This window comes from Phaethon aethereus (assembly GCF_964289735.1).
Source record: "Phaethon aethereus genome assembly, chromosome: 2".
Lineage (NCBI taxonomy): Eukaryota > Metazoa > Chordata > Aves > Phaethontiformes > Phaethontidae > Phaethon > Phaethon aethereus.
In genome coordinates, this window is record NC_138582.1 from 141,408,924 (window position 1) to 141,434,244 (window position 25,321).

General features: G+C 36.0%; 1 protein-coding gene across 1 annotated transcript in view; it reads right to left on the reverse strand.

Annotated features, from left to right (window-relative positions):
- PHF14 (PHD finger protein 14) overlaps positions 1-25,321 on the reverse strand; it is a gene marked incomplete at both ends in the record, with an annotated part of 164,244 nt that overhangs the window by 116,309 nt on the left and 22,614 nt on the right. The window contains 9 exon segments of the mRNA XM_081996362.1: positions 987-1,118; positions 2,580-2,683; positions 4,298-4,393; positions 5,716-5,822; positions 6,398-6,668; positions 10,254-10,400; positions 12,277-12,414; positions 14,639-14,750; positions 21,803-21,962. Of these exon segments, the coding sequence (XP_081852488.1) occupies positions 987-1,118; positions 2,580-2,683; positions 4,298-4,393; positions 5,716-5,822; positions 6,398-6,668; positions 10,254-10,400; positions 12,277-12,414; positions 14,639-14,750; positions 21,803-21,962 (1,267 nt within the window).

Sequence of the window (25,321 nt, forward strand, 5' to 3'; positions counted from 1 at the left end):
TCCCATTTCTTGTACCGGACATCTTGCTCTGCACACAATCATCAAAACTACCCAATAAAATTACTTAAGTAAATGTTTTATGGAAGTTTATTAAAAAAATAAAAATAGAAGTTAAGAGACATAAGAAGAAAAACAGAAACCAAATCTTCTCAATTAAAATAGTTTCACTGTATTTTTAGAAGGAATTCTTGTATTATTCTCATTTGGTACCTTAACTTTCAGACAAGGTTATGATGATTCCTGGAGACGCTGTACACTAACTTCTTGCCAGATAAAAAATCTGCTTCTGAATAACTGCTTCTAACACATTTCAGAGCAGTTTAGAAACACGTAGAACGCTAACACAACACAGCGGCACACTAATTTATGACAGTTTGGAAAGCAGAACCCTTACCACATTGTCAGTTCTCCACTGTACCACTTCACTTCTGTTCTGCCCCACTGGCACAAAAAGAATTTTAATTCATGGAAATGTAACTGCAATAAGTGCAGTTATGCATATGCTGCTGCCATTGCAGATTTCAGTCATAAGACAGAAGTAAATCCATAGTTCCCATATTGCAATGAACTGATCTGCTGCTTACAGGTTTATTTTTAAATATTTACAAACATTTTCCTAAAGATCTGGACACAGAGTTGCATATCTGGGTCCTAAGATTAAGAGAAGACCAAGTCTTTAATTTCCTGAAGGCTGTCTATAGTTTTCTACCATTATTATATGCAGCATTAATAATCGCAAATGAACTCAAAAGCTAAGAAAATTAAAGCTATAATCTATTTCTAGATTGTGGCTAATAATGAGAAAATCTTTACAACTTTTTCTTTTACCTTGAAACATCACTGCTAATAACCTGAAAATAAATAATTCAGTTCAGACTTTTATTATAGCAATATCTAACACACTTAAAACTTGGTAGTCTATTAATGCTTATGTCCTACTTTAAGTACAGAGATAGCACGAAACAACACATCAACTGCATTCTTACCAGTAACTGTTCTTGGTCTTCCTTGGCATCCTTGTAAGAGGTGGATCCAGGCAACCAAGATGATAATGGAGTTTACAAGTATCGCACAGTAGCAGTAGGTGTTGATCATGGTTCTTCTTACAAATTCCGCAACTTTTAATGCAGGTAGCAGAAAAGCATTATAATTACATTTGAAATCATAAAGAATAAACGATACATCCCAGCACATCCCCCAGTTTCAACACAAACATATGGCAACTTCAATTTGAATGCATCATTTAAGTGCATAATTACTTTTTAAGGAGCTTCTACCTATACGCACTGAAGCACAAAAGACACCTAATACAGTTAACAACAATAAAATGGGTTTCAATCCAATTTTTTGAGGACTTCTAATCAGTAAGTAATCACTTGATACTTCAACAAAATGTACCAGTGACAAATGGAAAAAATACTATCTGTGCCATCCAAATGCTTAAATAGAAAATTATGCTACTATTATCAGTCTTAACAATCATAGGCTTGTTTTAATAATGCAAGCACCCTGAAATGTGCTGCTATTATGTTGGGCAATGTATCAACTCATAGGAAATTACATTTCCTTTTTTTTTAATTATTATTTTACTGGTATTGAAATTTCAGTTATTTCAAAAAGTTCAAGTGCTCATTGATTCCATAATAAAATGGGAGGAACTAAATGGCTGGATTTGAATGAAACAGAACTAGTAAAGCATGACTCGTATTATTTGTTTGTGCATACATCAAAATTGCCAAATCCTCAGCCCACGGCCAAGTTCAAGATTTCCACCTCTCACAGCACTAGAATTAACTTTTGCATATGTAACTCATCTTCATTTAGCCTGCTAGCTGGGTAAGCTACCGCCCATTTGCTGTGGCTGGAAGCCTGGCTGCTGCCCTCTAGATAAGCAGCGGACTGTGCCACTTCTCAGCTGGTGTCCACAGAGTAAGATCCAAGCTGATACGTATATTTTGCATAGTCATGCTCTGGATCCTAGTATATGTTCCACTGTTAGGCTTAGTTAAAACCCAGTCAGTAGCTTCACAACTTACAGAAGAGGGGAAAAGGTGGAACAATGACAGAGTAAGTGTATACATTTTCTTTTCTTGGGAATGAATAGAAACACAAGTAAGGAAATTTTAAACAGAAGATATCCCAAAGCATTTGACAACCCATGAGCAAAAAGTAAAAATTCTTATATGGCAAGTGTTTTATGCACACAGCCACTGTGACTAAACAGCAACAGCACTGCTTGCAAAATCATGAACACAGATGATTGCATTCAAAAGACAAGAAGACTTGTTAAAAATTTTCACATCACAGAGACAAAAGACTCCTCTATTTCAGCTGTAAAGAGTTACCTTTGGCCTTAAAGCACTGCTGTAAAATTAACAAAAAACCCAAACCTTACTGCTGTGTGCTAAGGTGAAGAACTGACTACTATTCAACTTAGCCTTCAGAAGTAGTTAAAATGTATAGACAACTCTGAAGCATTTTGTTAATCAAAAGTGAAGCAAATAATTTTCTCTTAACACTTTTGTGAAACTATAACTTACTAGATATTGTACCTATTCTGTCAAGACTTCATTACTTGCCTATAAAGTACGGCCGGAAGCGTAGAGGTCTTTTGTGTTCCTCCTTCCTTTTTACTTGGTTTCCTTTCCTTAGGAGCACGTAAAATTGCTGGTATGTTCAATTTCTATTGGATTTGAACAAATGTGGTAGACGTGAGTCTTGAGACTTTTAGAGAATACCACTCCAATCCCAATGCATGAAGAACAAGACTCAAACTACGAGTGGGAAATTGCTTAGCTAGCTATCTTACAGCCAAGAGCAACTGCAGATGTTTATCCCAGTATGATTTTGTAATATAAAGTAATATTATACTCATTTTTCAATTCAATAAATAAAATACATAATAAAAATATTGAAATACTAGCTTTTAACATTTTTTTTCAAGCTTCAAATAAAGGGATGGACAAGGACGCAGCTGAAACAAGGAAAGTCAAATTCACAAAACTGACAGAAGAACACCAAGGCAGGTTATTTTCCCCAACATCCCTGCTACACTGGTGCTCGATAGGTTAATTAGAAAAATTATCTTATTGGACCAAGCTCTCCACAAAGGAGGCAAGATTCTCCTCGGGTTTCTACTAATCTGCAGTATGCTAGCTTCTCAGACAGCAACCATCTATCAAAGTCATTTCTCAGCAGCCCCGTGGGTCTGCATCTGTTCAGCCAACTGGAAAAAAAATGTCATGCAAGCTGTGTAAATGAATTCTTCTTAACTTTTCTTTTTTTAGGTTTTGTTTTGGTTTTGTGGGGTTTTTTGGGGGGTTTTTTTGGTTTTTTTTTTTAGTTTAGTAACATTTGCACCAGGAAATATATTTGTGAATACTTACTCAAAGCCATCTTAAAAAGGAGGGGAAAAAAAAAAAATCTTCATTCAAGAGATATGTTATGTGAGAATCCTTCTTCACAAGTAGAAGACAGGTGGAAAAATAGAACTAGAAATAGCTAGCATACCTGAAGAACTACTGCTAAAGAACGGGTAAGCTTCATTTTTCTGAACAGCAGTACAAATTCAGCAGTACCAAAGGGCCTGACAAAACTGTAACCTAATCATACGTCTGCATTTTCACAATGAACAGTTTCTTCAATCTTCCTTAAAATCATAATTGTAAATCATTTCAATCTCTGATATCTGAAATGTCCATTGCCATTTAGTACCTTTGACATAAAACATATATCAAAACACTACAAGAATCTACACGTCTCTCTTTTCCCCGTATGTATCAATGAGAACAAAGATAATTGCTGGCAACAGGAAGTAATCCAAATCTTCTCTTCTAGATATTTATATTCATTTGACCAAAATATTCTGCTCTATCAAGTTAAAAACTATTACATACATACTGCAGTTTTAAAGATTTATCTCTTATAAAAGCCATAAAGAGTTACCATCTCATTTGAAGCCTACAGTAACTAAAGACAATGTGGAGATAAAAATGGTAGGATTAACTCATGCTTCATGTTAAAGGTTCATCACAAATGACAGGTCAATCAGTTACACCAAATGAAACAAAGATTGCTATTACAACAACAAAATTAAGCTACGGGTTCCCAGTAGATGGTTTGCAGAAGTCTAGGTATTTCAATCAGGAAACATTATCCCCAGAGTGAAGTCCAGGTCTGACCAAATCAATTTATTTGGCCATAGAAGCGAGAGAGAGAGAGAAACAAAAAGAGCTATTCTTGGAAAACCAACTTTGCCTACGAACCATAAGGGGCAGGGAGGGGAACAACAACCAACCTGTCCAATGATTCTACCCAGCAGAGCCCAAATGCCTTGCCCTTCGTTTCGCAGTTTTCCATTCATATTTTGTAGCTCTTCCAAGGACTCACACAGCTGAAAAGTTAAAGAAAAAAAAAATGAAAAGGTATGAAAACCTATTAGAACTTATTTAATAAAATTTATTCAACCTCTTACCTATCTAGGGTGCATTACTTTATTGCGGGATTAAAAAGCAATGGTACTCATGTCAATATAGCTGAGACCAATGCAATCATTCAGCAATTTAACAGAACTAAGATGAAAACCTGGGCAGCCACCTGTTTTGTAAAGAAGATCTGAAGCATTTCAGCATGAAAATAAGGTTTTATAAAGTCAATTAGAAAGCAAAACTAAAATACAGCAACATCTTGTATATGTTGTCCATAAAACCTAAGCAGCAAGATTATAACAAGTAACCATATAAATGAATTAAAGTTCTATATTGCCATACCAAAGAACACTCACTCACTCTCATAGAAAGAGATATAATTTATTAAAGGATGAAAGCAGAACAAAAGGCTTTTTTCTTCTGGAAGCAACTATATACAACCTGTTAATTTGGTTAAAAGACCCACACACAACCTCCTTGCCCTTTGCCATCTTTAGGCAGTTCACAAGGACCTGCTGTTTCGTTTCCATATGTTCTCATTTAAAATACACACCCAGCAGTTTAAGAATTAATGGCAACACTATGTTTTTGTCATCACTGACCATCACTTGATAGGTTCTGAATTCAGCAAGAATTGCAGCATGTCATCTGTCACAAAAGATACAGTATTTCTGTGCTCCATTTCAAAATACTTAAAAATTAAAATAAATATTTATTTAGTAATAACGCAATTAAAACACAAAGTGCTTTTTTAACCATGGTGATGAGTTAATAAAAAAATTACATCAGCAACATTTTGGGGGAGCAATGGCATCATTTATGGGCCCCAAGTTTCCTATACTCAAACAAAACACACAGAGGACACTATGGATGGGTGAATACTTATTATTTCAGCCTGCAAAATTAGCCAATTCATTAAATCTAGGATGAACACAACTGCAGTTGGAGTTAACATAAATAAATGACACTCATAACACCCATGAGATGGACCTATCTGTCCATGTGCAGTTTGTTACCGGAGCTCTCAGTTGGGTCAGTTAAAGGACTCATTCCCAGCCAACATATGACAGTTTAGTTGATTTTACTTGGGGGTGGGCAACAACCACAGAATATTTTTAAAAGAAACGTATTTTCAAATACTATTTTTAAAGAAAGAATAGTTTGTCTTTTTCTTTCTAAATAATTCTGTTTGGAAAACAAAATGCTGTGCTTTTTGTATTTAACCTAATGCAAAGTTAACAGCAGCAATACTAAAACAGTACAATGGTTTATTATCCCTTGTTTTTACCTTATTATACTCTACATGAAGCTTTTCTTGCTCATTCTCTAATTTATCCTTGATATTCTTCTGTTCAGCCATATTCTCCTGGATTTGAATCATGCGCATATTTCTCTCTATTTAAAAGAAAATTGCATTACTTCCTACCCTTGGATATATTTTCAAGTTTTATGCACTGAAAAAAGTGAAGCAATTAAAAGCATAAAACCGTATCAAACAAAACCACAAAACTATCATTTATTACACAGACCGAGTAGAATGAACAGTCATAACATTCACGTTTTGCTGCATAAATAGTATAGTTACTTAAAAGGTGAGCTTTGATCAGCCATCTAGGCAAACACTCCCAAAGTCACGCTATTCCATACAGAAATGGAGGAAAATGTAAGGAAAAAAAAAATTATACCAACAGGTACCTAAGCTTCCACTCCCTTCTTATCACAGACAGTTTAGTCTCCTGTTTATATCTGAAAGATTTTCTTCTTTTCTTAAATGTCTTTTTTAAAAAATAACCTTCTGTGTAAATAGAGATACCAAGCAATAATATATCTGACGTAAAATCAAGTTATTCATAATTATATATTAATACGAATGATATACAAGTAAAATTTAAAAACCCAATGAATTGGCACAGTACAAATACAGACAAGTGGCAATTTTTCATTGAGAAAAATGCAATTTTCATCCTTACCCAGGTAATAATTCACAAAATCAGCAGTGAGAGCTGGCTGTTTATGTTTTCTTCTTCCATCAACACTGGAACTGGTATCTGAAGTATCCACTGGAAAAATGTCTGTACTAATTCCCATTAATTCAGCTTTGCGCATAAGCTTACGTATGGCTGAAGCACTGCTGGTAAGTGGTCGTGGCAGCTTCTCCCGGGGAACCCAGGCCTGAGGCCTGGTGGTGCGGGCCAGCTCCGCCTTGGCACGGTACTGCTGCAGCCTGGCATTGATTCGAGCCTGCAGTAAAGAATTACCATAAATTAAAAACATGAGGGAACAATTCAAAATTGGTTTTGAGTTATATCCTTTTGGAACACATCTGCATTTTATTTCCATTTTAAAAGACACATGGTCTAATCAATGCCATTTTCATTCTGGAACCCTACGACTCAAGAAACAGTCACTGATACAGACATTCGATTTTACTTCAAAACATGTACACAAATAACATTATCCTTTCACTAGGTTTTGGACCTATGCACAGGTTTCTTGATGAGATTTCTCCACCAATGAAAGTAACACAAATGATTGCTGACTTTCAGACAATCCCTTCTAGTAATGATAATTTGATGGGACTATGAAAACTCACTACCAGGAAAAGCCTTGGCTGACCTATCAAAAATACATTTAGGTAGACTTTAAATCGGTATCTATGTGAGCAATAAAAGCTGATGAAGAGCTTTTTTGCCATGTTTGACAGCCTTTCGTACAAACTCCTTTCTCAATGCCATATCTCTTTATAAATGTTAAACTAGCTAATTATAATGTGCCAAAAAAACACAACCCAAACAGAACTGAAGTAGGCAAGAGAAGCTCACAATATATGTTGTTGATGACATCTGTATATTTGTGACCATCTCGGAGATCAACCTCAGAAGATCAAGTTGTTACTGACAGTTGGAAACCACTGTCTTGCGGGAACTCTATGTAATGGCAACTCTGGCAGAAAACAACGTCAACATACAAACCTTCAGAGGCAAAACTCTATCTGACTATCAGTTAGAAGTTGTTTACTTGCCTGCAGAAAGAAGAAACTAAACTAATCAGACTTCCCCACCATATGGTATGAGATACTCCTGAGACAAAAGCAAAAAAGTGTGCATATATATATACATGCTATAGTTAAGGAACATCTCTGATTACAAACAGAATCATTGAAGGTAACATTACAGACAGTTTAACACACGTTACCTTACCAGGTCTTGAACATTAATGACCAAGAAACATGGCAAATGTGGCTTGCAGGCCAGCTCTGACCCCAAGGGCTTTTTACTTGGACCTACCGCAGCAAGCAACAGATCCACCTACAGCCACCACCTTGTTTTATTCTCCACTGGAAGGACCAAGGATGGTGTATAGCTTCCTCAGCTAAGATGCTTCTTTACTGACGTGCTCAGTTCTGAAGCCCTTGGGGTCATTTACGATGTCATACAACTGTATACCCGGAGCCCTATTCCGAAAATAGATGACATATTAAAATGACTAATGTCTAAATAGAATCCTGAACTCAAGTCACTTGGATTTAAGCAATTTTCAAGTCTATGCTTTATTTGAGGAATGTACATTTCCTTTACTGACATTAAAAAAAGTATTTCAATGTAGAGCATCTTCCAAAAATCAGTAACAGTCCTAGATAGCTTTTTATGTTACACTCTTTAGAGGGATTTACTTTCTTGGGCCACATGACTTCCCAGATCATAGGCTCAGTTATTCATGCCTGGGCTATACAGCACCAAATATCCATTTTTTCCTCCTTCAAAAGTGCGACTTAAAAATCCACTTTCACAATACCAGATATTTGTTAGCTCTATGTTTGTAAACCTTATCTAAGCCTACAAACTCCCCTGGAAGTGAGCTTTCATATGTACATATCTATATACACACTATATATACATTTATTTCATCTTTTTTTCCAGACTAAGCTGTCTCAAGATTCTTACTTCTCAGACAAAATCCTAATTTAACAAAGATGGTTGAATTTACTGGTGGGATTTTAACTTCCTCATGCAGATAACATATAGTAAAGTTAAGGGGTGAATTTATTTGTACTTTGTGTCAGCTCCCCAGTGAGACATTTCTAGTCTATATTAAGCAGCCCTCACAGCTCTGCATTTCGCAAAAGGTACAAAAACCACTCAATTACTTCATAAAATCCCAATACATGCAACTGGACACGGAAATGTATTTTTCAACCATCCAATCTGTTTCCATCCATGTAAACTCAGACACACACATACATACTAATGCAAACTCATACAACACCAGAGCCATCAATAGTGAAATGAAGTGGTTTTACAAAATGTATGCAAGTTAACAAATTCATATCAAGGTCCCTATGGCACCATGTCAAGTAACTCTACCTCCAGCTTTCAGCATTAATTCTTTCAGTTTCCAAACATTTAATCCAAATGATTGAGATTAAAAAATTCTGCAGGGTCTTGGTTTGGGGGAAAGAGGAGGAAGAGAGGGAAATGCTGGGAACTTACCAGCATTATCAGTGCCACGTAACAAATGCCTGAAAACAGAGCTAATAGGCCCTGTTGGACCCAAACTGATTTTGCACAACCAGCACTTACCATTATGTTGGGTAGTATTCATATTATTGTGATTTCTCCACTACATAGGTGCATTTCACATAATTGAGAGCTGAGTGTCTTCAGCAAGAATTATGTAACCAGTAAACAAGCTACACAAAGCTCAACACTCCACAGAAATATTTTATTAAAAATTCTTCTGTGATGGAGTTTGCTCATATTAATTCTCACGTCATTCTAAATTAATATTCTCTTCTCCTATTCAAAGATCTTTGAAGAACAAGAAAGGTATAAAAAGTTTGATGATATGAAAATTTATTTTCTGATCATTACACTACCATTCTCCCTTCAGAAAAAAAGCAGTTATTTCTCTCCCATAGCTGCCTTCCATTATTTACATCATCTGCTACTTTCTACAACAAATTAGGCAGGATTCAGTCAGATAACAAGCTGCTTTTCTACACAGGTACGATTTTTCCACAGAATGCAGTTAAGCCTAAGCAGTGAAAGCAAAGTATGCCATCAGTTCCTCAGAATCAGAAAAAATACTAAAGTACATACATGAAAGCATACCAAAATACACGTGTTCCCTCAGAAGGATTGAAACCTTTACATCAACAGGGCATTTATCGGTTGAGCTTATGCAGTTACCAATAGTTTTACATGAATCTGCCGCTAGACAGGGATATAGACGTTGCACAAGATTTTCAGATAACTCTCACTCAGCAGCACAGACTCAGTTTCTCTACCTACATAATTTTTTTTTTTTCTAGGAAATCTTTACTATGAAAAAACCCAGCACACAGAATTTTACTTAGGCCTATAAAAAGTGAAAAGGGATCTAACAAGAAAAAACTTTAGGCAAGCTAAACACCTATGCCAAGTTCAAAATATTACTAAGGGAAATAAGTGGATTTTTACTGAACTTGGATGAAGAAATATGCCTAATTTCTTGTCTGGCTGTCTTTTTTTGGTTAAGAATCTTGAAGAAAATGTTAAACAAAATCTATGAATTACAATGAAAATGTAATTACCAACTTATTGCCACAAAAGAAAACAAAGTAAGATTTTTTTAATTCAGACAAGTACAGATATCCCTTCTTGATAATTAGTTTATTAAGAATTGTTCTTAGAGAACAAAACCTACAAACAATTTTCTGCTTTGTTAAATGACCATGCACTATCAATATATTTCACATTCCATTTGCTATTATAATAACAATTTTCCATCCTCTTCATTTCTTTCTTGTTTAAAAATACAGACGCATTTGTGTCATGAAAATAATACCTGAGCTTCTGGTGAAAGCTGTTTTTCTCTTTCCTGCAAGGACATTTTACAGTAAGATTGTAATGCCAAGTAGTTCTTCCGCTTCCATTTTCTGTCTAACCTGTCCGCATGCTGTTTACAATAAGCAAAAAAAGGGTCAGCTATATCCTGTTTCAAAGAAAACAAAGGGGAAGGAACGAAAATAAAGTAAGACATACAAGGCCAAAAGGCTCTGAACAGCACAAATATTCTGGCAATCAGTTCACATGTTTTTAAAAACATGTCTATCTGAACAACTGATACGTATGTTTCTAAATCAATTTTGTCACGTTGATGTAATTTACCATATAAAGTGTTTTTCCATTGTTTTCATTGCATGATCCGAAACTCTAAATGCATTAACTATTTAACTCTCTACTGTTCAATCTCTGTACTATTTTCTCATTCACAGAAAAAACAGCAGCAGAAATGCTGAAGTACAAATCCTTTTAACAATCCCATTAACTTCCTGTTACTTCACTGTGTCCTTTGCATTATATCCTACATGGGATTAACAATTCTGAATAATACAAAAGGCAATATATTTGGCTTTCTTAAATGATTTTCCAAATGGTTTTGGTGGCTATACCCCTATGTGATTTATCATCTCTCAGATGATTTTTTTTTTTTTTTTTCTTCATTCTTCACTCCATCAGATCTGAACACTATCATGGCTGTAAGTTCATAGCAGCTTTTAGCACTTGTAAACCTTGCAATTAGACCACATAAGGATATATGGTTTGAGACGTATATTTCATTGCCAGCATATTTTCAGAAGTGTAGAAACATCATCATAAATCTACAGACTAAGAAGAAAAACTTAGAGCAGTCTTTCTTCATAAAGTAATAAAAACATTAATAAATAATCTGCCTACCAAATTTTCCTTTACTCCACCTATAAAGCACAGACCAATAAAATCTACACAGGCTTTCTTTACAAATGTATTTTATTTTGATTTAGATTTTCAGAATGTGTGGCAACTTACTTCCAAAAATTAGCAGCACCCTAAAATTAGATTGTGTGAGTCCCTGATTAAAAATATTTTGGGTACGGAAAACATGTAACAAAATTTTAAAGGCGGAAAGGCAAGTAAATGCGTACGCCTAGAAGAAATTCACACAGAGTGTTTCAAGAATCAACACTACACATAATTTATTAGGTAAAACAACGAGGTAATTGTGCTATCTTCCTATTTATCAGTCTCACAGAAGAAAGTATTTTATGATTCCTTTAAGAATCACTTAGTGGTTGGCTGTTTTGAGAAATAAAAGTGTCAGTGTCAATAGCGCAAATCACACTTTTTTGTGTGTTACCTGTGGTACTTCCTAAGGCAGTAAGTAGTTAAATTGTACAGCTATGAACATGACAGGCTTAATCCAAATGATACATATCAAGACGAAATTTGGCAACCTAAAAGTACTTATACTGTAAAAATGAATTTGGAAGTAGGAGCTTCAAATCTAAATTGCTATAATAATATTATAGAGAGAAAACTGGTAAGAAGAGATATCAGTAAGTTATAAATGTTTGCTTTTCATTCTGATTCTTAAGATTAATGTTACCACAAGGAAAGTCATACACCTGTACTGCAATTTGAAGAAAATACTGGAAAAAGTGGCATTAGAAATGTATTTAATTTCTCAAGACAGTCCTATTTGGTATGAAAGAGATTGCTACGCTACATAAACAGCTAGGTAAGTATGTCAACCTAGATGAAGTTCAAAAACGAGAGCTGCAATTCATGTATGTACTGACTGATAGTCTATTAAGCCAACTTCTGTGTTAACCTTCTCTATCGCTTTTTCCAGGCCATTTCAAAAGGTGCTCAGAGTTGGCCATTTGGTGAACAAAGACCCCTCCTTGGACAGTCCCTTTACTTGGCCTACGACTTGCTATCAATTTACAAAAACTCTGCTCAGGGTTAGTGAGCGATAAAGGCACAATTTCAGGTTGTCTTCACAAGCTTTTGATACAACTCTTTTATTCTATCCTTTCCATAGTTACCTCTTCTGCTGCTGCTTCTGAGAGAAGGCCTTCCTTCTGAGCGCAGGTCACATGGAAATAAGCTCTGCACATCCCAGCATCACAGCTAATGCATACACCAGTTCTGGCAAAACGAGGATCTTCGCAAAAACTGCATTCCTTTATAAAGAAGAGTGGAAAATGCCACAGTAATTATTTCAGGTGTGTTTTGCCTAATATTTGATAATATACATCTTGCATATAAAAGCCAAACAGGTAGGCTTAGTCCTGTGTGGGACAGAAACCAAGCATGCTGCTGACAGTTGACACTACTTAAAACTTCACCCCTTCACAACCCCCACTATTTATTTCATTTTCAACAAGCAATGGAGAGGTGCTTAAACACCACCACGTTGGATGAATTTTTATATGAACTCCCATGTCTTGTATTGCCCTTCAGAGCAACAACTAAATACCACCCAAGCAAGTCATGCACAACTAACTATATAGGTATGGCATCATAAAAGAACATTACTGCTCAGCAAATGTTCAATTGTTCAACAAGTTCAGAGGACAAACAACAAAAAAAGAGCAGTGCTCTGGATGACTAAAAATCACAGATTATTACACAGATGTCCTTTGATAAGCAATGACTGAGGAGTAAATGCATGACAATGCAGAAAGAAACACTCAAGAATTGTAAATATCATTAAAGAAGGTTAATTACTTAATTACTGCACTACGGCTTCAGCTCTATGCATTCTAGGCATTCTAGCCATTTGCAACACAGCAAACTGACGCTCCCTAATGTGACCTGGGAAAAAACCCCAAAACTTTCAGCCAGATCAGTTCCTCAGGCTGTTTCACCACAGATTCATACCAAACTGCTGTGCCAGCAAACTAGAATGATGAGCACATAAGCAGGAACAAGCAAATGGGAACATGGACTGCTTAAACAGTGCTACTATTCAGTGCATCACGACGACATAAAATTATACAGGAGTGCATTTCTTAATCTCTCACACACGGAGTACAGAGCAAAGGTGTGTATCACCTACAGAAAACATCTCCATGCAGGAAGTTAAACAACAACAGAAGGGAATGGCAAAGAAAACTCGGTAATTGAAGAATCTCAAAACACCGCATACACTACACTAGAAGGGCACCCTTCAGCTGTGTAACAGCAACACCTAACAGATAAGAAATGAAGTGAAAAAGAATATTATATTAAGCTGGTTTTGCAGGGGGAAATTTAGCTAAGTAAGCTGTAATTTCCAGACTCAATAAAGGAAACAGCATTTGTTTACAGTTCTGTGAGACTAATGAATCCTCATCTCTGCAGTTCACTTTCACCTACCTTACAGTAAGAAAATGCCCAAACTCTTAGCCCTGCTCCTATATAAATGCACAATTCATTGCAACAACAGTTTGTAGGGTTTTTGGGAGCTTGTTGTGACTTTTTTTTACACAAACATTTCTGAACAATGCTAAATGCCTCAGCAGACCCATGCTGAGCATGCTCCCGAGACAGGTATGTTGTACATGGGCAATCCAAAGTGTTTCCATTTATTTTACATATTATATGTATTTTTAAAAATGTACTGTATATTTTCATTAAGCATTCAACTTCACAAGCTGACATTCCATGAAATGAAATTGCCTATGTACAAATGAAGCATTAGAGCAGCAGGAGGACAACCACCTTCCCTCACATTGGCCTGACAGATACGGCTTCTCTACACTGTCCCCTTAGCTACAGAAACAGTATTTAGTGAATTACCGAGTGCTGTCCTCTGCCCATTGCAACGGTTTTCTGTACGGTTTGTGCATGATCACTTTTGAACTGGACTGAAAACTTTTAGATGTAAAACCATTTTAATTTTAGAGCCATTTTTCTGTTCAAGTTGGAAGGCCCCATGGTGCTGTGTTGTTGGGTTTTTTTAATACTGCTTTGCAGCAACCTTTTTGTATGCATTCTCGCTTATCATTATATAGATCCTAAAGTAATTCTCACTGAATCTGTTGCTTTCTTACTCAACCAAACCTTCCACTTCTCTATTTTGCATAACATAAATCCTCTTTATTTTCCATCCACATTCTGGCAATCTGCCACTAACTGACTTTAAAAGAAAGTCATTAGCACTTGCGTAAAAAATAAGGGAAATTAGGAAGAAAACAGTAACAGGAATTACAGAGAACAGTGGTAAGGAAAATAGAAAGAAAAGAGGGAGGGAAAAGCAATGGTATAACAACCATGAACAAACTTCACCGCATTTATAGTCCTGAAACTTACTGCAATTGCTACAAGCAAGAATATTTTTGTTGGGAAGATATATGTTATTCTATTATATGTGAAAATGTGAAATAAAGCTACTCGTTGGCAGAACATCTCTTCTAAACTTACCTTGGCACCGTACTTTGAATAATTCATTTCTGTCAGTGTTACTGGCCGCAGTTTGTCAATATCTCCAAATGCCACTCCTGGAACATAGAGGGCACAAACAATATGGACCCACCTAAAACAGCAGATAAAATTAAGTTACTGTTATCAACATTTTGTTCCTATATTATACTCACCACTTGCAGATTTCAAAGTGCCTTGTAAACATCACAGATGCTAGAAGAAGTGTGTTCGAAGGGAAGTACATTAGAAGCAGGGAGAGAACACATATTTGGAATTCAGCAGCTCACACACTGAGCCACAGAGTTTTTGCTCTGCCTCTCTGGATCAAGGCTGGGCTACCATCACCTTTCTGTTCTGATGGCTCTCACGTGTGGCTCCACGCTGCTTTTTATGCAACATGAAACAAATATGAGGATTTTGATACTACTTATAAAGCTAAGGCTGACAAATACTTACATGATGGGCCAGGGGATAGGAAGGGGAACAACAAAATTATACAGGTAGTCACAGCAACACCAAGCTCTAGGCATATAGCTATGAAGTCCCCACAACACAGCATCTCTCAGACTTTTCATTGTTACAGTTACACCTGTTAGCATCACCAAAACTAACTAGTTTTAAGCCACACAGATAGGAGCTGCATTCAGCTATAAACATACCTGAGTAGTATTACAGAAATGCCTATCTAAAGTCAGATGAACAGACTGTTACTTAGCTGTGCTCTTCTTCTCTGGCCATAAACAAACTGGCGGGTAATAGTTCTAAATCTTCAGCCCTGAGGGGCATAAAACAAGACAGCATGAATCTGGACCTCAGTGCCTAGTAATTAAATACAACACAGTGATAAAACCTTCAGGATCAAGTCTGCCTTTGGCAGACATCCTCATAATCTCCAGAAACTCTCAGTTACCAAAAGACAGCCTTGCAGCAGAACACACATTTTCTTCTTCTTACATAATAAACACTTTTTAAAAGATCCAACGCTTATTGTCACAAACCATCAGTTAGTGACAAACTCAAAATCTGTTCTACACAGCATGCATGACTCAAATGAACTGAGACAAACTACTCCAAGAAGTGTTCCTCCCAAAAATAATGTTTTATCAAAATTCCAGGAACTATTTGCTACCCCTTGCTAAGTCACTAGGTGGGAGCAAACTGTCACAGTCAGAAGGTCAACACTGCTACTTTGTTTTCTTAAACCATGCAAGAAAACAGTGCTATGACTGCAGAGGTGTGTAGCTACCACTTTGAACCTACCAGCTCCCAGATGACATGGGATACAACTAGAGACTTTGGATGTAACTGAGCTGAAATATCCTCTGACCCTTAGCAAGTAGGTTAATTCAGCACTTCACAATCTTCCTAGTCATTAACGTTTACCAGTAAATGTATCACTAGTGAAAACTAGTGCGTCTGTTCTCATCCAGTAGAATCATAGACTCTACTCCCTGTATTCAAGATGACTGATGCTTATGCCAGACACACTTCTTCCCTGGGCTCTTTCATTACCCACATCCTGCAATCTTCCAATCTCCTTAAAAAACAGGGGTTCAGCACAGACCTGTTACCACCTACTTAAATCGGCATCCATGCTGCTGTGCTCTTTTTCCCCCAATCTTCTACCACTGTTTAGCCTATCTCTTCTCCCTCCTCTTTGTTTTGTGTGTCAATTAAGAAAATTCAGTCCAGACCAGAATGATAAGATCCTCCTTTCATCTGCATTTAAACAGCATATTTATTAACCTGTTATTAACTGGTTATCTACAGATGAGAGCAATACTGAAGCTGATGGCTATACTAATCAGGAGCTACATGTAAGCCTGATTACCCATGTTTCCCAAATCAGCATGTTTTTCATTAGTGCTCCTTAGACTTTTGATGCTGGAACTTATCAGATTCAGAATTATTAAGTTGCACATTAATTATACATGACTCGTGTGTCCAAACAAATGCCAAAAAAGCAAGATATGAAAGCTTCAGTAGTAAGCTCAAAAATACATACATGTTTAAGTCTTTACAAAAGAAAATGATTTTGCAACGTACAAAACTGGTGGATAGACTGTTTATTTAGCATTTTCCCCAAAAATAGTCCATGATAACTGGATAATAGAAAAATCCCAGTAACAGAAAGAAACTACTTAGAAGCCACTAACTAACTTCATTCTGTAAGAAAGTTCTCAGTACATCTAGCATAAGCCACAACACTGGCATCCATAGCATCCTGTCTGACAAGACTCTTTTCACCTGTGTATTTGAAAACAAGTTTTTGCCCTATTGTTAAATCACTGAGGTTCTTAATTTACCTAATTTACCACTTAGAATTTTTTTTCTAAATCAAAATACCACACACAGAGTAAGACCTGTAACTTTAAGATAAAGACACTGCTTGTTTGTAAATAAAAACCACCAGAAACCTGTAGGGCTCCTTTTCTATACTCTGCCATTAATTTAAGATGTGCTATATGGAACAAATTTGTATAAACAGAAGTTACATATCTCCATGATTACTATTCATAACAAAAATCCAAGGTTCTGATTGGAGATTTTTGATAGTAAGTTTTAATACAGCCTCCTAAATGTACCCTCCAAAGTTCAATATAAAGATACACATCTTCTACAAGCAGCTGCTTCTCAATTTAATTTGCACAGTTTTTTCATGCTCCACTGGTGTATTAAATGCTGCTGCACTCTGTAGTAGTTTATCTATGATAAACCCAACAGCTGGCTGCTTGCTTCATACTGACCTTCTCAAAATGTTTTAGTACATGTCACCCAAGTATTACAGTATTACAGATTTAAACTGCCATTTCAGTGTGATTGGCACACAAGTGCCTCATTTCTTTAACCACCTATATGCGAACTCAAGACCTGAATCTTTATTAAAAAACATACACATCAGTCAAGTTCACAGCTGAAGCAATTTCAGTTGCTTTTAATACCAGTTCTAAACATTTTTCTGCTCATTTGTTTAGCTGCACATGTTTTAGAAGCTTGTAATTAAGACAAATTGGGTAATCAAAGAAGAATAGTCTTCCTTGTTACTTTACCATCCACTTAGCTTGCAGCAATGATGACAGATGTTGATTAAGGAAGAAGAAAAACTCCATACTGAAACAAGGACAGAATTCATATTATTGGATATTAGCATGTTGAGCAATAATATTTCATAAATTCACATTTGTGTTTGTGAAACCGAGAGGTTAATGTGAAAAGGCTTCTCCGGAGAAATTAAGCACCTCATTATTCTAATGATTCACCTTTCATGTAGGAGCGAAGGAATTATTCCAACTTGATTATGAAGAGAAACCAAATACGTTCGGTCTCACCACTGTGCAATTTCCAGCATCGATACATATGAAGAATTTTTTTTAAAAAAGGTGGTGAGGGGGTGGAAAGCAATGGTGAGTTAAAGGATTCTGTTATTCGGTAGCTTCTCTCTTCTAGTATTTCAAGAAATGAACTGAATTGGGTTGCAGTTTACTGAGCACAATGAAAACATAATGGACATTGCCTGCTCCAAGACCCTACCCTCAGCCCTGTAGTGCCCCATTACCCTTGAGAATTCAAATTTGTAAATAAATGACAGAAAGAGAGCACACGAATTTTCATATGGTAGTTAGCATTTGGGTTTTTCTAGTACATAAACTCTATTCACTTGGGAGAATAAACTTATACTTACACGACAGCCATATCACATTATCTAACAGGTAAAAATACAATAATAATAATAATGCCTTAATGCCCGCAATCACCAAAGTGGGCATGTGCTTCTGCACAGAGAACCAGTGTCACAGAGGAAACACTTCCACATAGCATACTACCATTTTACCAGAAGAAATTTAAGCAATTTTTTAAATGTTGACTGTAGTTTCTATTATGGTTATATGGGAAATTACATAGATAGTGCTTAAACTGCCTTACAGAACACCGGAATAAAAAGGCTGAATTTGCCAGGTGATTATCCATTATCACACTTCCTAACTATTAGACAATTTACTTTAAAAACTTTTCCATATAGCAGCATTATTATTAAAATAGAAAACAGAACTGAGAAGTACTATTTGTTTACTTGTGTAACAGCTTTATAAGGGAGATGCACAGACACTATTGAACCCAAGACAAACCAGAAACTGAGGATCTGAACCCTGAAAGTATTTAAAAAGAAGCACAACTGCTTCTACAGGGTCAAAATTATTCACTACAAATCCTGACTCAATTGTGAAATACACAGTATTTTCTTCTACTTTCATTGTTTCCCTTTTATAAGATGCATGTAGAAGACATGAAAGGATAAAACATTTCTTTTACATGCCATATGTATATCTTTAAAATGCATCTCCACTACAAATGGAGAAGTTGAGCTCAAATGTATATTCAGTGGAGAAAGGTAGATGCCTCCAAAGGTTATTGCTAGCTTTAGTGTTATGTTCGGTGTTATGAATATCCTCGTTATCTCTTTATTCCCAACACAAACTCAAACTGGTTTTGCTATCAGGAAAAAATAGAAACTAAGGGAGAAATGCAAGGGCAGTACAATTTAATCCACAAAACCTGAATCAACTTATGACATTTTAATACTGTATTTACTTTTCTGAAGACAGACAACATAGTATTTGAAAAAAAGCTCTCCAAAACATCGTCCTGAGCTCTGCTGAGCTTTTAATGATGACAGGACCAGATTGTTACAGTATTAGCAGCAGTAAAGTCTGTGAAAGACTGGAAAGTAAAAAAAACAAAAACAAAAAACCCCACAGAAAATACCGAAGGACTGGGAAAAAAAAAAAAGCTGGGGGGGAAAGACAGATATGGATATGCTTATGCATACATTACAGGACAGCTGTATACTGAAGTGAGAACATGTAGAAAAGCTTGCTAACACAGATGATGAGATTGAACTTTTACTTCATTGTAACTCACTTCCTAGCATTTGTGCAAGTCTAACCAGGGAACTCTTCACTTCACATGAGTAGGAAAAACATCAAGACCACTACAAACCAGTGGGGGAAGAAAGAGCGAGGACATGGTTATATTTTGCAATTTGCTAGTACAAAAAAAGTTGTTCTACAATATATAGCTAAGAGTAAATAGTAATGTGCCTATGAATTCATACTAAAAAACAAAAAAGCCTTTACAGTAACACATGTTGACATATCTGAATTTTAGAGTACATAAAGTATTTGTTCTTGTAGTGAATATTTAACTGGATTCTTTCCAACTCATCCATCATCATCAGTAAGATATGTCTGCAGACTTTTATATTCCTTTATCTCAAACAGATACGTTCAAACAGGATTAAGAAAGCTTCCCTTTCCTCTGAACAGTCTACCAACTTACTGGTTTCCCATGTTAACATGATTAGTGAAAAGCTTATGACAGGTCCAGCATCTGGATATATAACTGTAAAATATATGGAAAAAGAACTTAATTGTCATGGTCTAAAAAAATACCTCCCCACAACAGAAAAAAAAAAAAAAAAAACACACCCCCAAAAATAACCTAAACACACAAAACCCAAAAAACAACTACCCACCAAAACACAGTAACACTAGCCATAAATCAGGCATCACTTGATAAACTTGCTCTCTCCTTTATTATAGAAAATTAGTTACTGTTACTATCTACATATTAATTTATTTTCTAAACATGACAGGAATGGAAGACATCACATGACAATTAATCTGCTTATTCTCAAATTAGACTTGAACTCCTTCCTAAAAAGCCTATCTGTGGATGGAAATTATCAGAAGTGAAGCTTACTCTCAAAAATCAAGGATATAATTTTAATCATTCAAAATAATCACAATATACTAGGTCTGTGTGAATATTTTTAGCACAACTTCAATATAGTTTTGCTACTTTTTCCCATTACCTGACATCAGCAACACCCAGTCCTTAGCTCTCCTAAAAAGAAGCATGGAGTTGTCTTCCCACTTCCATCATACTTTAAAGTCAACCGACTTGAGCAGAGTCTGTACAAGGTTGCAGGAGCGTTACCTTGCACAAAGCAGAATACTAGAGAGGATAAAGTCTACTTTTCCTTCCTTGAAATGGAGCACATGCTTTGATTTACCCCATAGCCATGTACATCGCCCAGTCAAATATGACAAGAAGTCTGGAAGGTGTTTTCCCCCTCTGTTGCAGACGTCATCATTCTTTTTTGTGGCATTATAAACTAAAGAGCAGCACTTCAGTGTTTTGCTACTTTTCAGCATTAACCATGAAAGAAGCACAATACTAGCATAAAATGCAGTTTTCTGGCAGCTGATTGAATTGCACCAGCAGAACACGTGCTCAAACTCTGTAGAGACTGACGGCAGATATTGACCACTACAAGCTCAGTCACCGTAAGAGAACCACTGTGACCAGCCCCACCAGCTGTCTTTGCTGGAACATAGTATTCAGCAGTGGGGCTCAAGGGACTCAAACCCTTGTTCTTCTCATTGCAGCCTCCAAGCTTGAGCAAACCCAAAACAAATACATGATTTTTATTAGGTTTCTGATCCCCAGTCCCTGCTGGCAATAGTTCAAGTCATTGGTTAAGTAAGATAAGTCTTTCAGGCCATCATCCTTGCAGATGTCTGAATACCAAGGAAGAGTTTACAGGATATTAACTTCCTCTACACAGGAAACCTTTTTGTTTACATGTAAACTGCACTCCTGATGCAAACAACAACAACAAAAAGTTTCTTTTCCAAGACTCCCACCACCTTCACCAGCATGTTTTTTTGTTAAAAAAGATGCATGACTCAAGTAGTTTAAAGGAAGATCTTCTAGTATATCCAATAAGACATGTATATGCATATAACCTAGTGACTTCATACTGAAGAACAGGATCTATCAGTCCCTTAAGGAAATGGTGATCTTTGTTTCACCTAGGTATATCTTTTGCTCGTATGTACATAAAATTTTCATGCTCAAATTCATCTTAAGACAACATCTTCCTAATATTGTAATGGACATGAAGAATATTAGAAGCACACAAAAAATTAGGTGACTGACTATCCAAAGAATACCCAACTCAAATGTCAGGAGAGATAGAGAGGATATCAAAAACAAAGTTTAATTTATGACACTGTCTCCTATAGGAACAGACTAGGGCAAAACTCAAACTTTTAAATGTAGGATGACATCAAATTCAAAACATCACTTCTTCAGTCTTACCTGCCTGCATCAGTCTCCTTGAAGATCCCATCCTGGTTAGGACACAATTCACAACTAGGTGTGACACCACATTTGCATGCATCACAAAACCAAGGTTCAGTGGAATTTTCTGAAGCTGAGCTCATGATAGAGTCACTCTCTCCATCAACACCATAGCAACCTACACACACAAAAAATGGGAGACCAATATAAGAAAAGACATTTGTAAAAGTAGACAGTTGTCAGTTATGATTTCAGCAGGAAACAAACACATATACATTCAGAGGAATGATACTGAAAGTCCCAAGAAAGCTTACAATATTTTTGCAATTTTATTGCACTAAATTACCTTTAGTGCATAATTTGTACTTTAAAGAGACCCCAATTCTAAGAAGTGATCTATTTTATGTGACTGTCTTGGGTTACAACTGAAAAACAAGAAGAAAAAACTTGGTTTATTCTTTCAGCAGAGCTTGGTGTTCTTCCAGACTATCCATTAAGAAAGAAAGAAAGAAAACAAGACTTAAAGCAACCAACAAAGTGAGAAAAACTCAAAGCATTTTTTTCAAACAAAGAAATATATTTCAAGTTAAATGCAACAATCTAAGAAAAATTTTAAAAATCCCAATGATCCCACTGATCAATTACACTATTCTATGGAGGTATTTACCACAACAGTTTTTTTAAAAAAAAAAAAATAAATTTTTTTTCCTTTCTTTTTATACTAGAAGATCCTATATACCATATCCCACGCCTCACCTTCAGTGTGGCAGGTCTGGTGCTTATGTTGAGCTACCTATCTTCTCATGCAACCAGTGAAGTCTGCTTTCAGTTAGATCAATGCAAATTTTAACATGGTTTCTTGAATACTAGCAACAAGTGCAGAATCCATGTGTATCATGGGTCAGACTGCAGATTTGAGACCATCTGCAGGCTCCTCTTGGATACTCCTATCTTCTTCCTTCTCCCTACTCTGAAAATGAACATTATTTTGGTGGGAGGGAGGGGGTGGTGGTGGTGGGTTTGGGGTTTTTTTAGAAGTTGATTACACCAGCAGCATCCAGTCAACAAATACGCACTCCACCTTTCCACTTTGTATTCAGCACCCAAATCAACTAAAAGAGAATATACACGTGAAATAAAAACCACTATTTGCATACTTTAGAGGTTATAGGACTGAGCTTAAAAGACCTTCTATAGCTGCAAAACTGAAGTACAGTTTGCAGAGCGCAGACTGACAGTTTTGAGACACCACATTGCTTTTAAAAAATTCATATTCGCCATTCTCATTTTTACCCGATTTTAAATTATGGCTAAACTCAATTTATCAGTTTCTCCATTCTTCTTTGGTCTATCCACTGTATTCTTTATGATTGTTAAAGTGTGTATGTATGCTTAATCACCACAATTTAGGAAAACAGTATTTTTGAAGTGATTTAGAAGCTTCTTATTTAAATTTTGCACAAAAATAAAAGTAGTATCACTACTATTGCAAATGACAAAAAGGAAAATCTTAAACCTTATCACCACAAAACTGCATTTCTGCATGTGCTACATTTTGAACATTTATCTGTTATTCAATAAGAGAAATATATTTCATTGTCAACACTTAAAACACAGTAGAGACTTCACTATAAGATTAAATTCAGCTCTTTGTCAAATACAGTGATCAAGTCAACATTTGTGCTTGCAGAACAGTCAAATTATTTAATTCTGCAATTAAATAGCAACATGATTTGTTACTTTGGTTCATTACCCACTGACTGTGACAAAACAGCAACAGTGCTCTAACTCCCCTTGGGACAGAAACACAGGCCTGCATAATAGCCTAAAACTACGTTCAGCAAACAAGCAGTATCACCATAGGAACCATTTAAGAAATATAGTCTTCCATTACAGAATGAGATTCATCAGTAAGAATTAAAATAAGAAGTCGGAATGCTTCTTTTCCTTATAAAAGTATTCCAAAAATCAAAGGACAAGTAACGCACAGAAGTGCATACACAGGTAAGTTTCATTAGGTATGTAAAATACCATATAGCTCTCACAGAAGGTAACTCCATTTTCTTTACCATGTGGTACGAGCTTTAAGTAGTATTCCAGAAAGTCATTTTTTAAGTTCTAACAACACAATCTTGAATACATGCTAGTAAAGCTACTTTTAAGCAATTACATTAATGTACAAACACACAGCCCACTGATATCATAAAGCTGATGAATAATTAAGCTTTTTATAATTCCTACAGACTTCTTAACATATTAACATTTCCTAAATGTGTTTATTAAAAATTACCTATCACTATAGGAACAGTAGCAGTCATCAATCCACATGGCAAAATGAAATCAGTTTCTTTCAAACACTGGTGCCCCTTCACCAACTGGAAGTAATTAGATTTGCTTCTCTAACCTCAGTGCCATCAGTCTGGTAAAATTAGAATGGTGACTTCCCCAAATTGTCTTACGTTCATTCTGAAATAGTTGCTCAATTATACTTACCATTTATACCTGATTTTTTTTTTCCTTCTTCCTAGAAAATGACACACATGTGGTATAATTATCTCCATCCTTACCATATGTGTTTTATCTATAACATTGTTTCTATAACAATACAAATCTAGGTCCTTTTTTCAAGTAGATTAAAAAAAACTGTCTGGATTTGTGACCCAAATGTTTTATCTGGATTTGTACAGAAGTCTTAGAAACAGCTTTAAAGAGTTTAAGATCTCTAACAGACAAGGCTGCATTTACTCTTTTCCCTAACTGCCATTTAGCGAAAGCTGAACACCACACTCTTACAACTAGCAAAAGGGGTGGTCATCAGCTAGAGAAAATAGACTAGGTTACCATTAATGATTGCTGATAAATGCATCAGGACAATCTTGTCCACAACAGAGCGGAAAAAAAGGAAATCCAGCCCATAAGAATGCCATTGACTTGGTGTACACTGCCAAATAAAGCTACAGAATCAAAGCTGCAATACAAAACCTTGTTTGCTCTGAAGCCACGGAAAGCAACAGAAGGGCTGCGCTCCATCGTGGCTTTTTCTACCCACGTACATCAGATTGTTACCTTTAACCACAAGGGAAAAAACTTCAGTGCAAGGTTTCAGAGAAGGTACTTTGTAGTTGTTATTGACTGAGCAGTGGCTGGGACCAATTTCAGTATGCTCCAAAATAAGTCTGAACTCTACATAACACATCTGGAGAGTTTACCTTCTAGGCAGAGTTAGGACTAATATATATAAACAGTGAAACAAAACTCAGCGTTATGAACAGTGCTTTTAAACAAGTAATGCACCACCAATAATTTCTACTCAAGTCTTGGGACCCAACAGCTGCAGTTTAAATTTGATCTAATAATACTTAACAAAATGAAGAGCTGAGTCCCAAAATTAATTAGAAACCGCTTGTTAAGATGCATTTTTTGCTAAGGATATGCAACTATTTTAACCCAGAATTTTTCTTATGTTTGCTGCTTTTGGGTTGTTAAGTGGTAAGAGAAACCAAAGGACAGGTCGAATTTCATCAATATAATATCCAT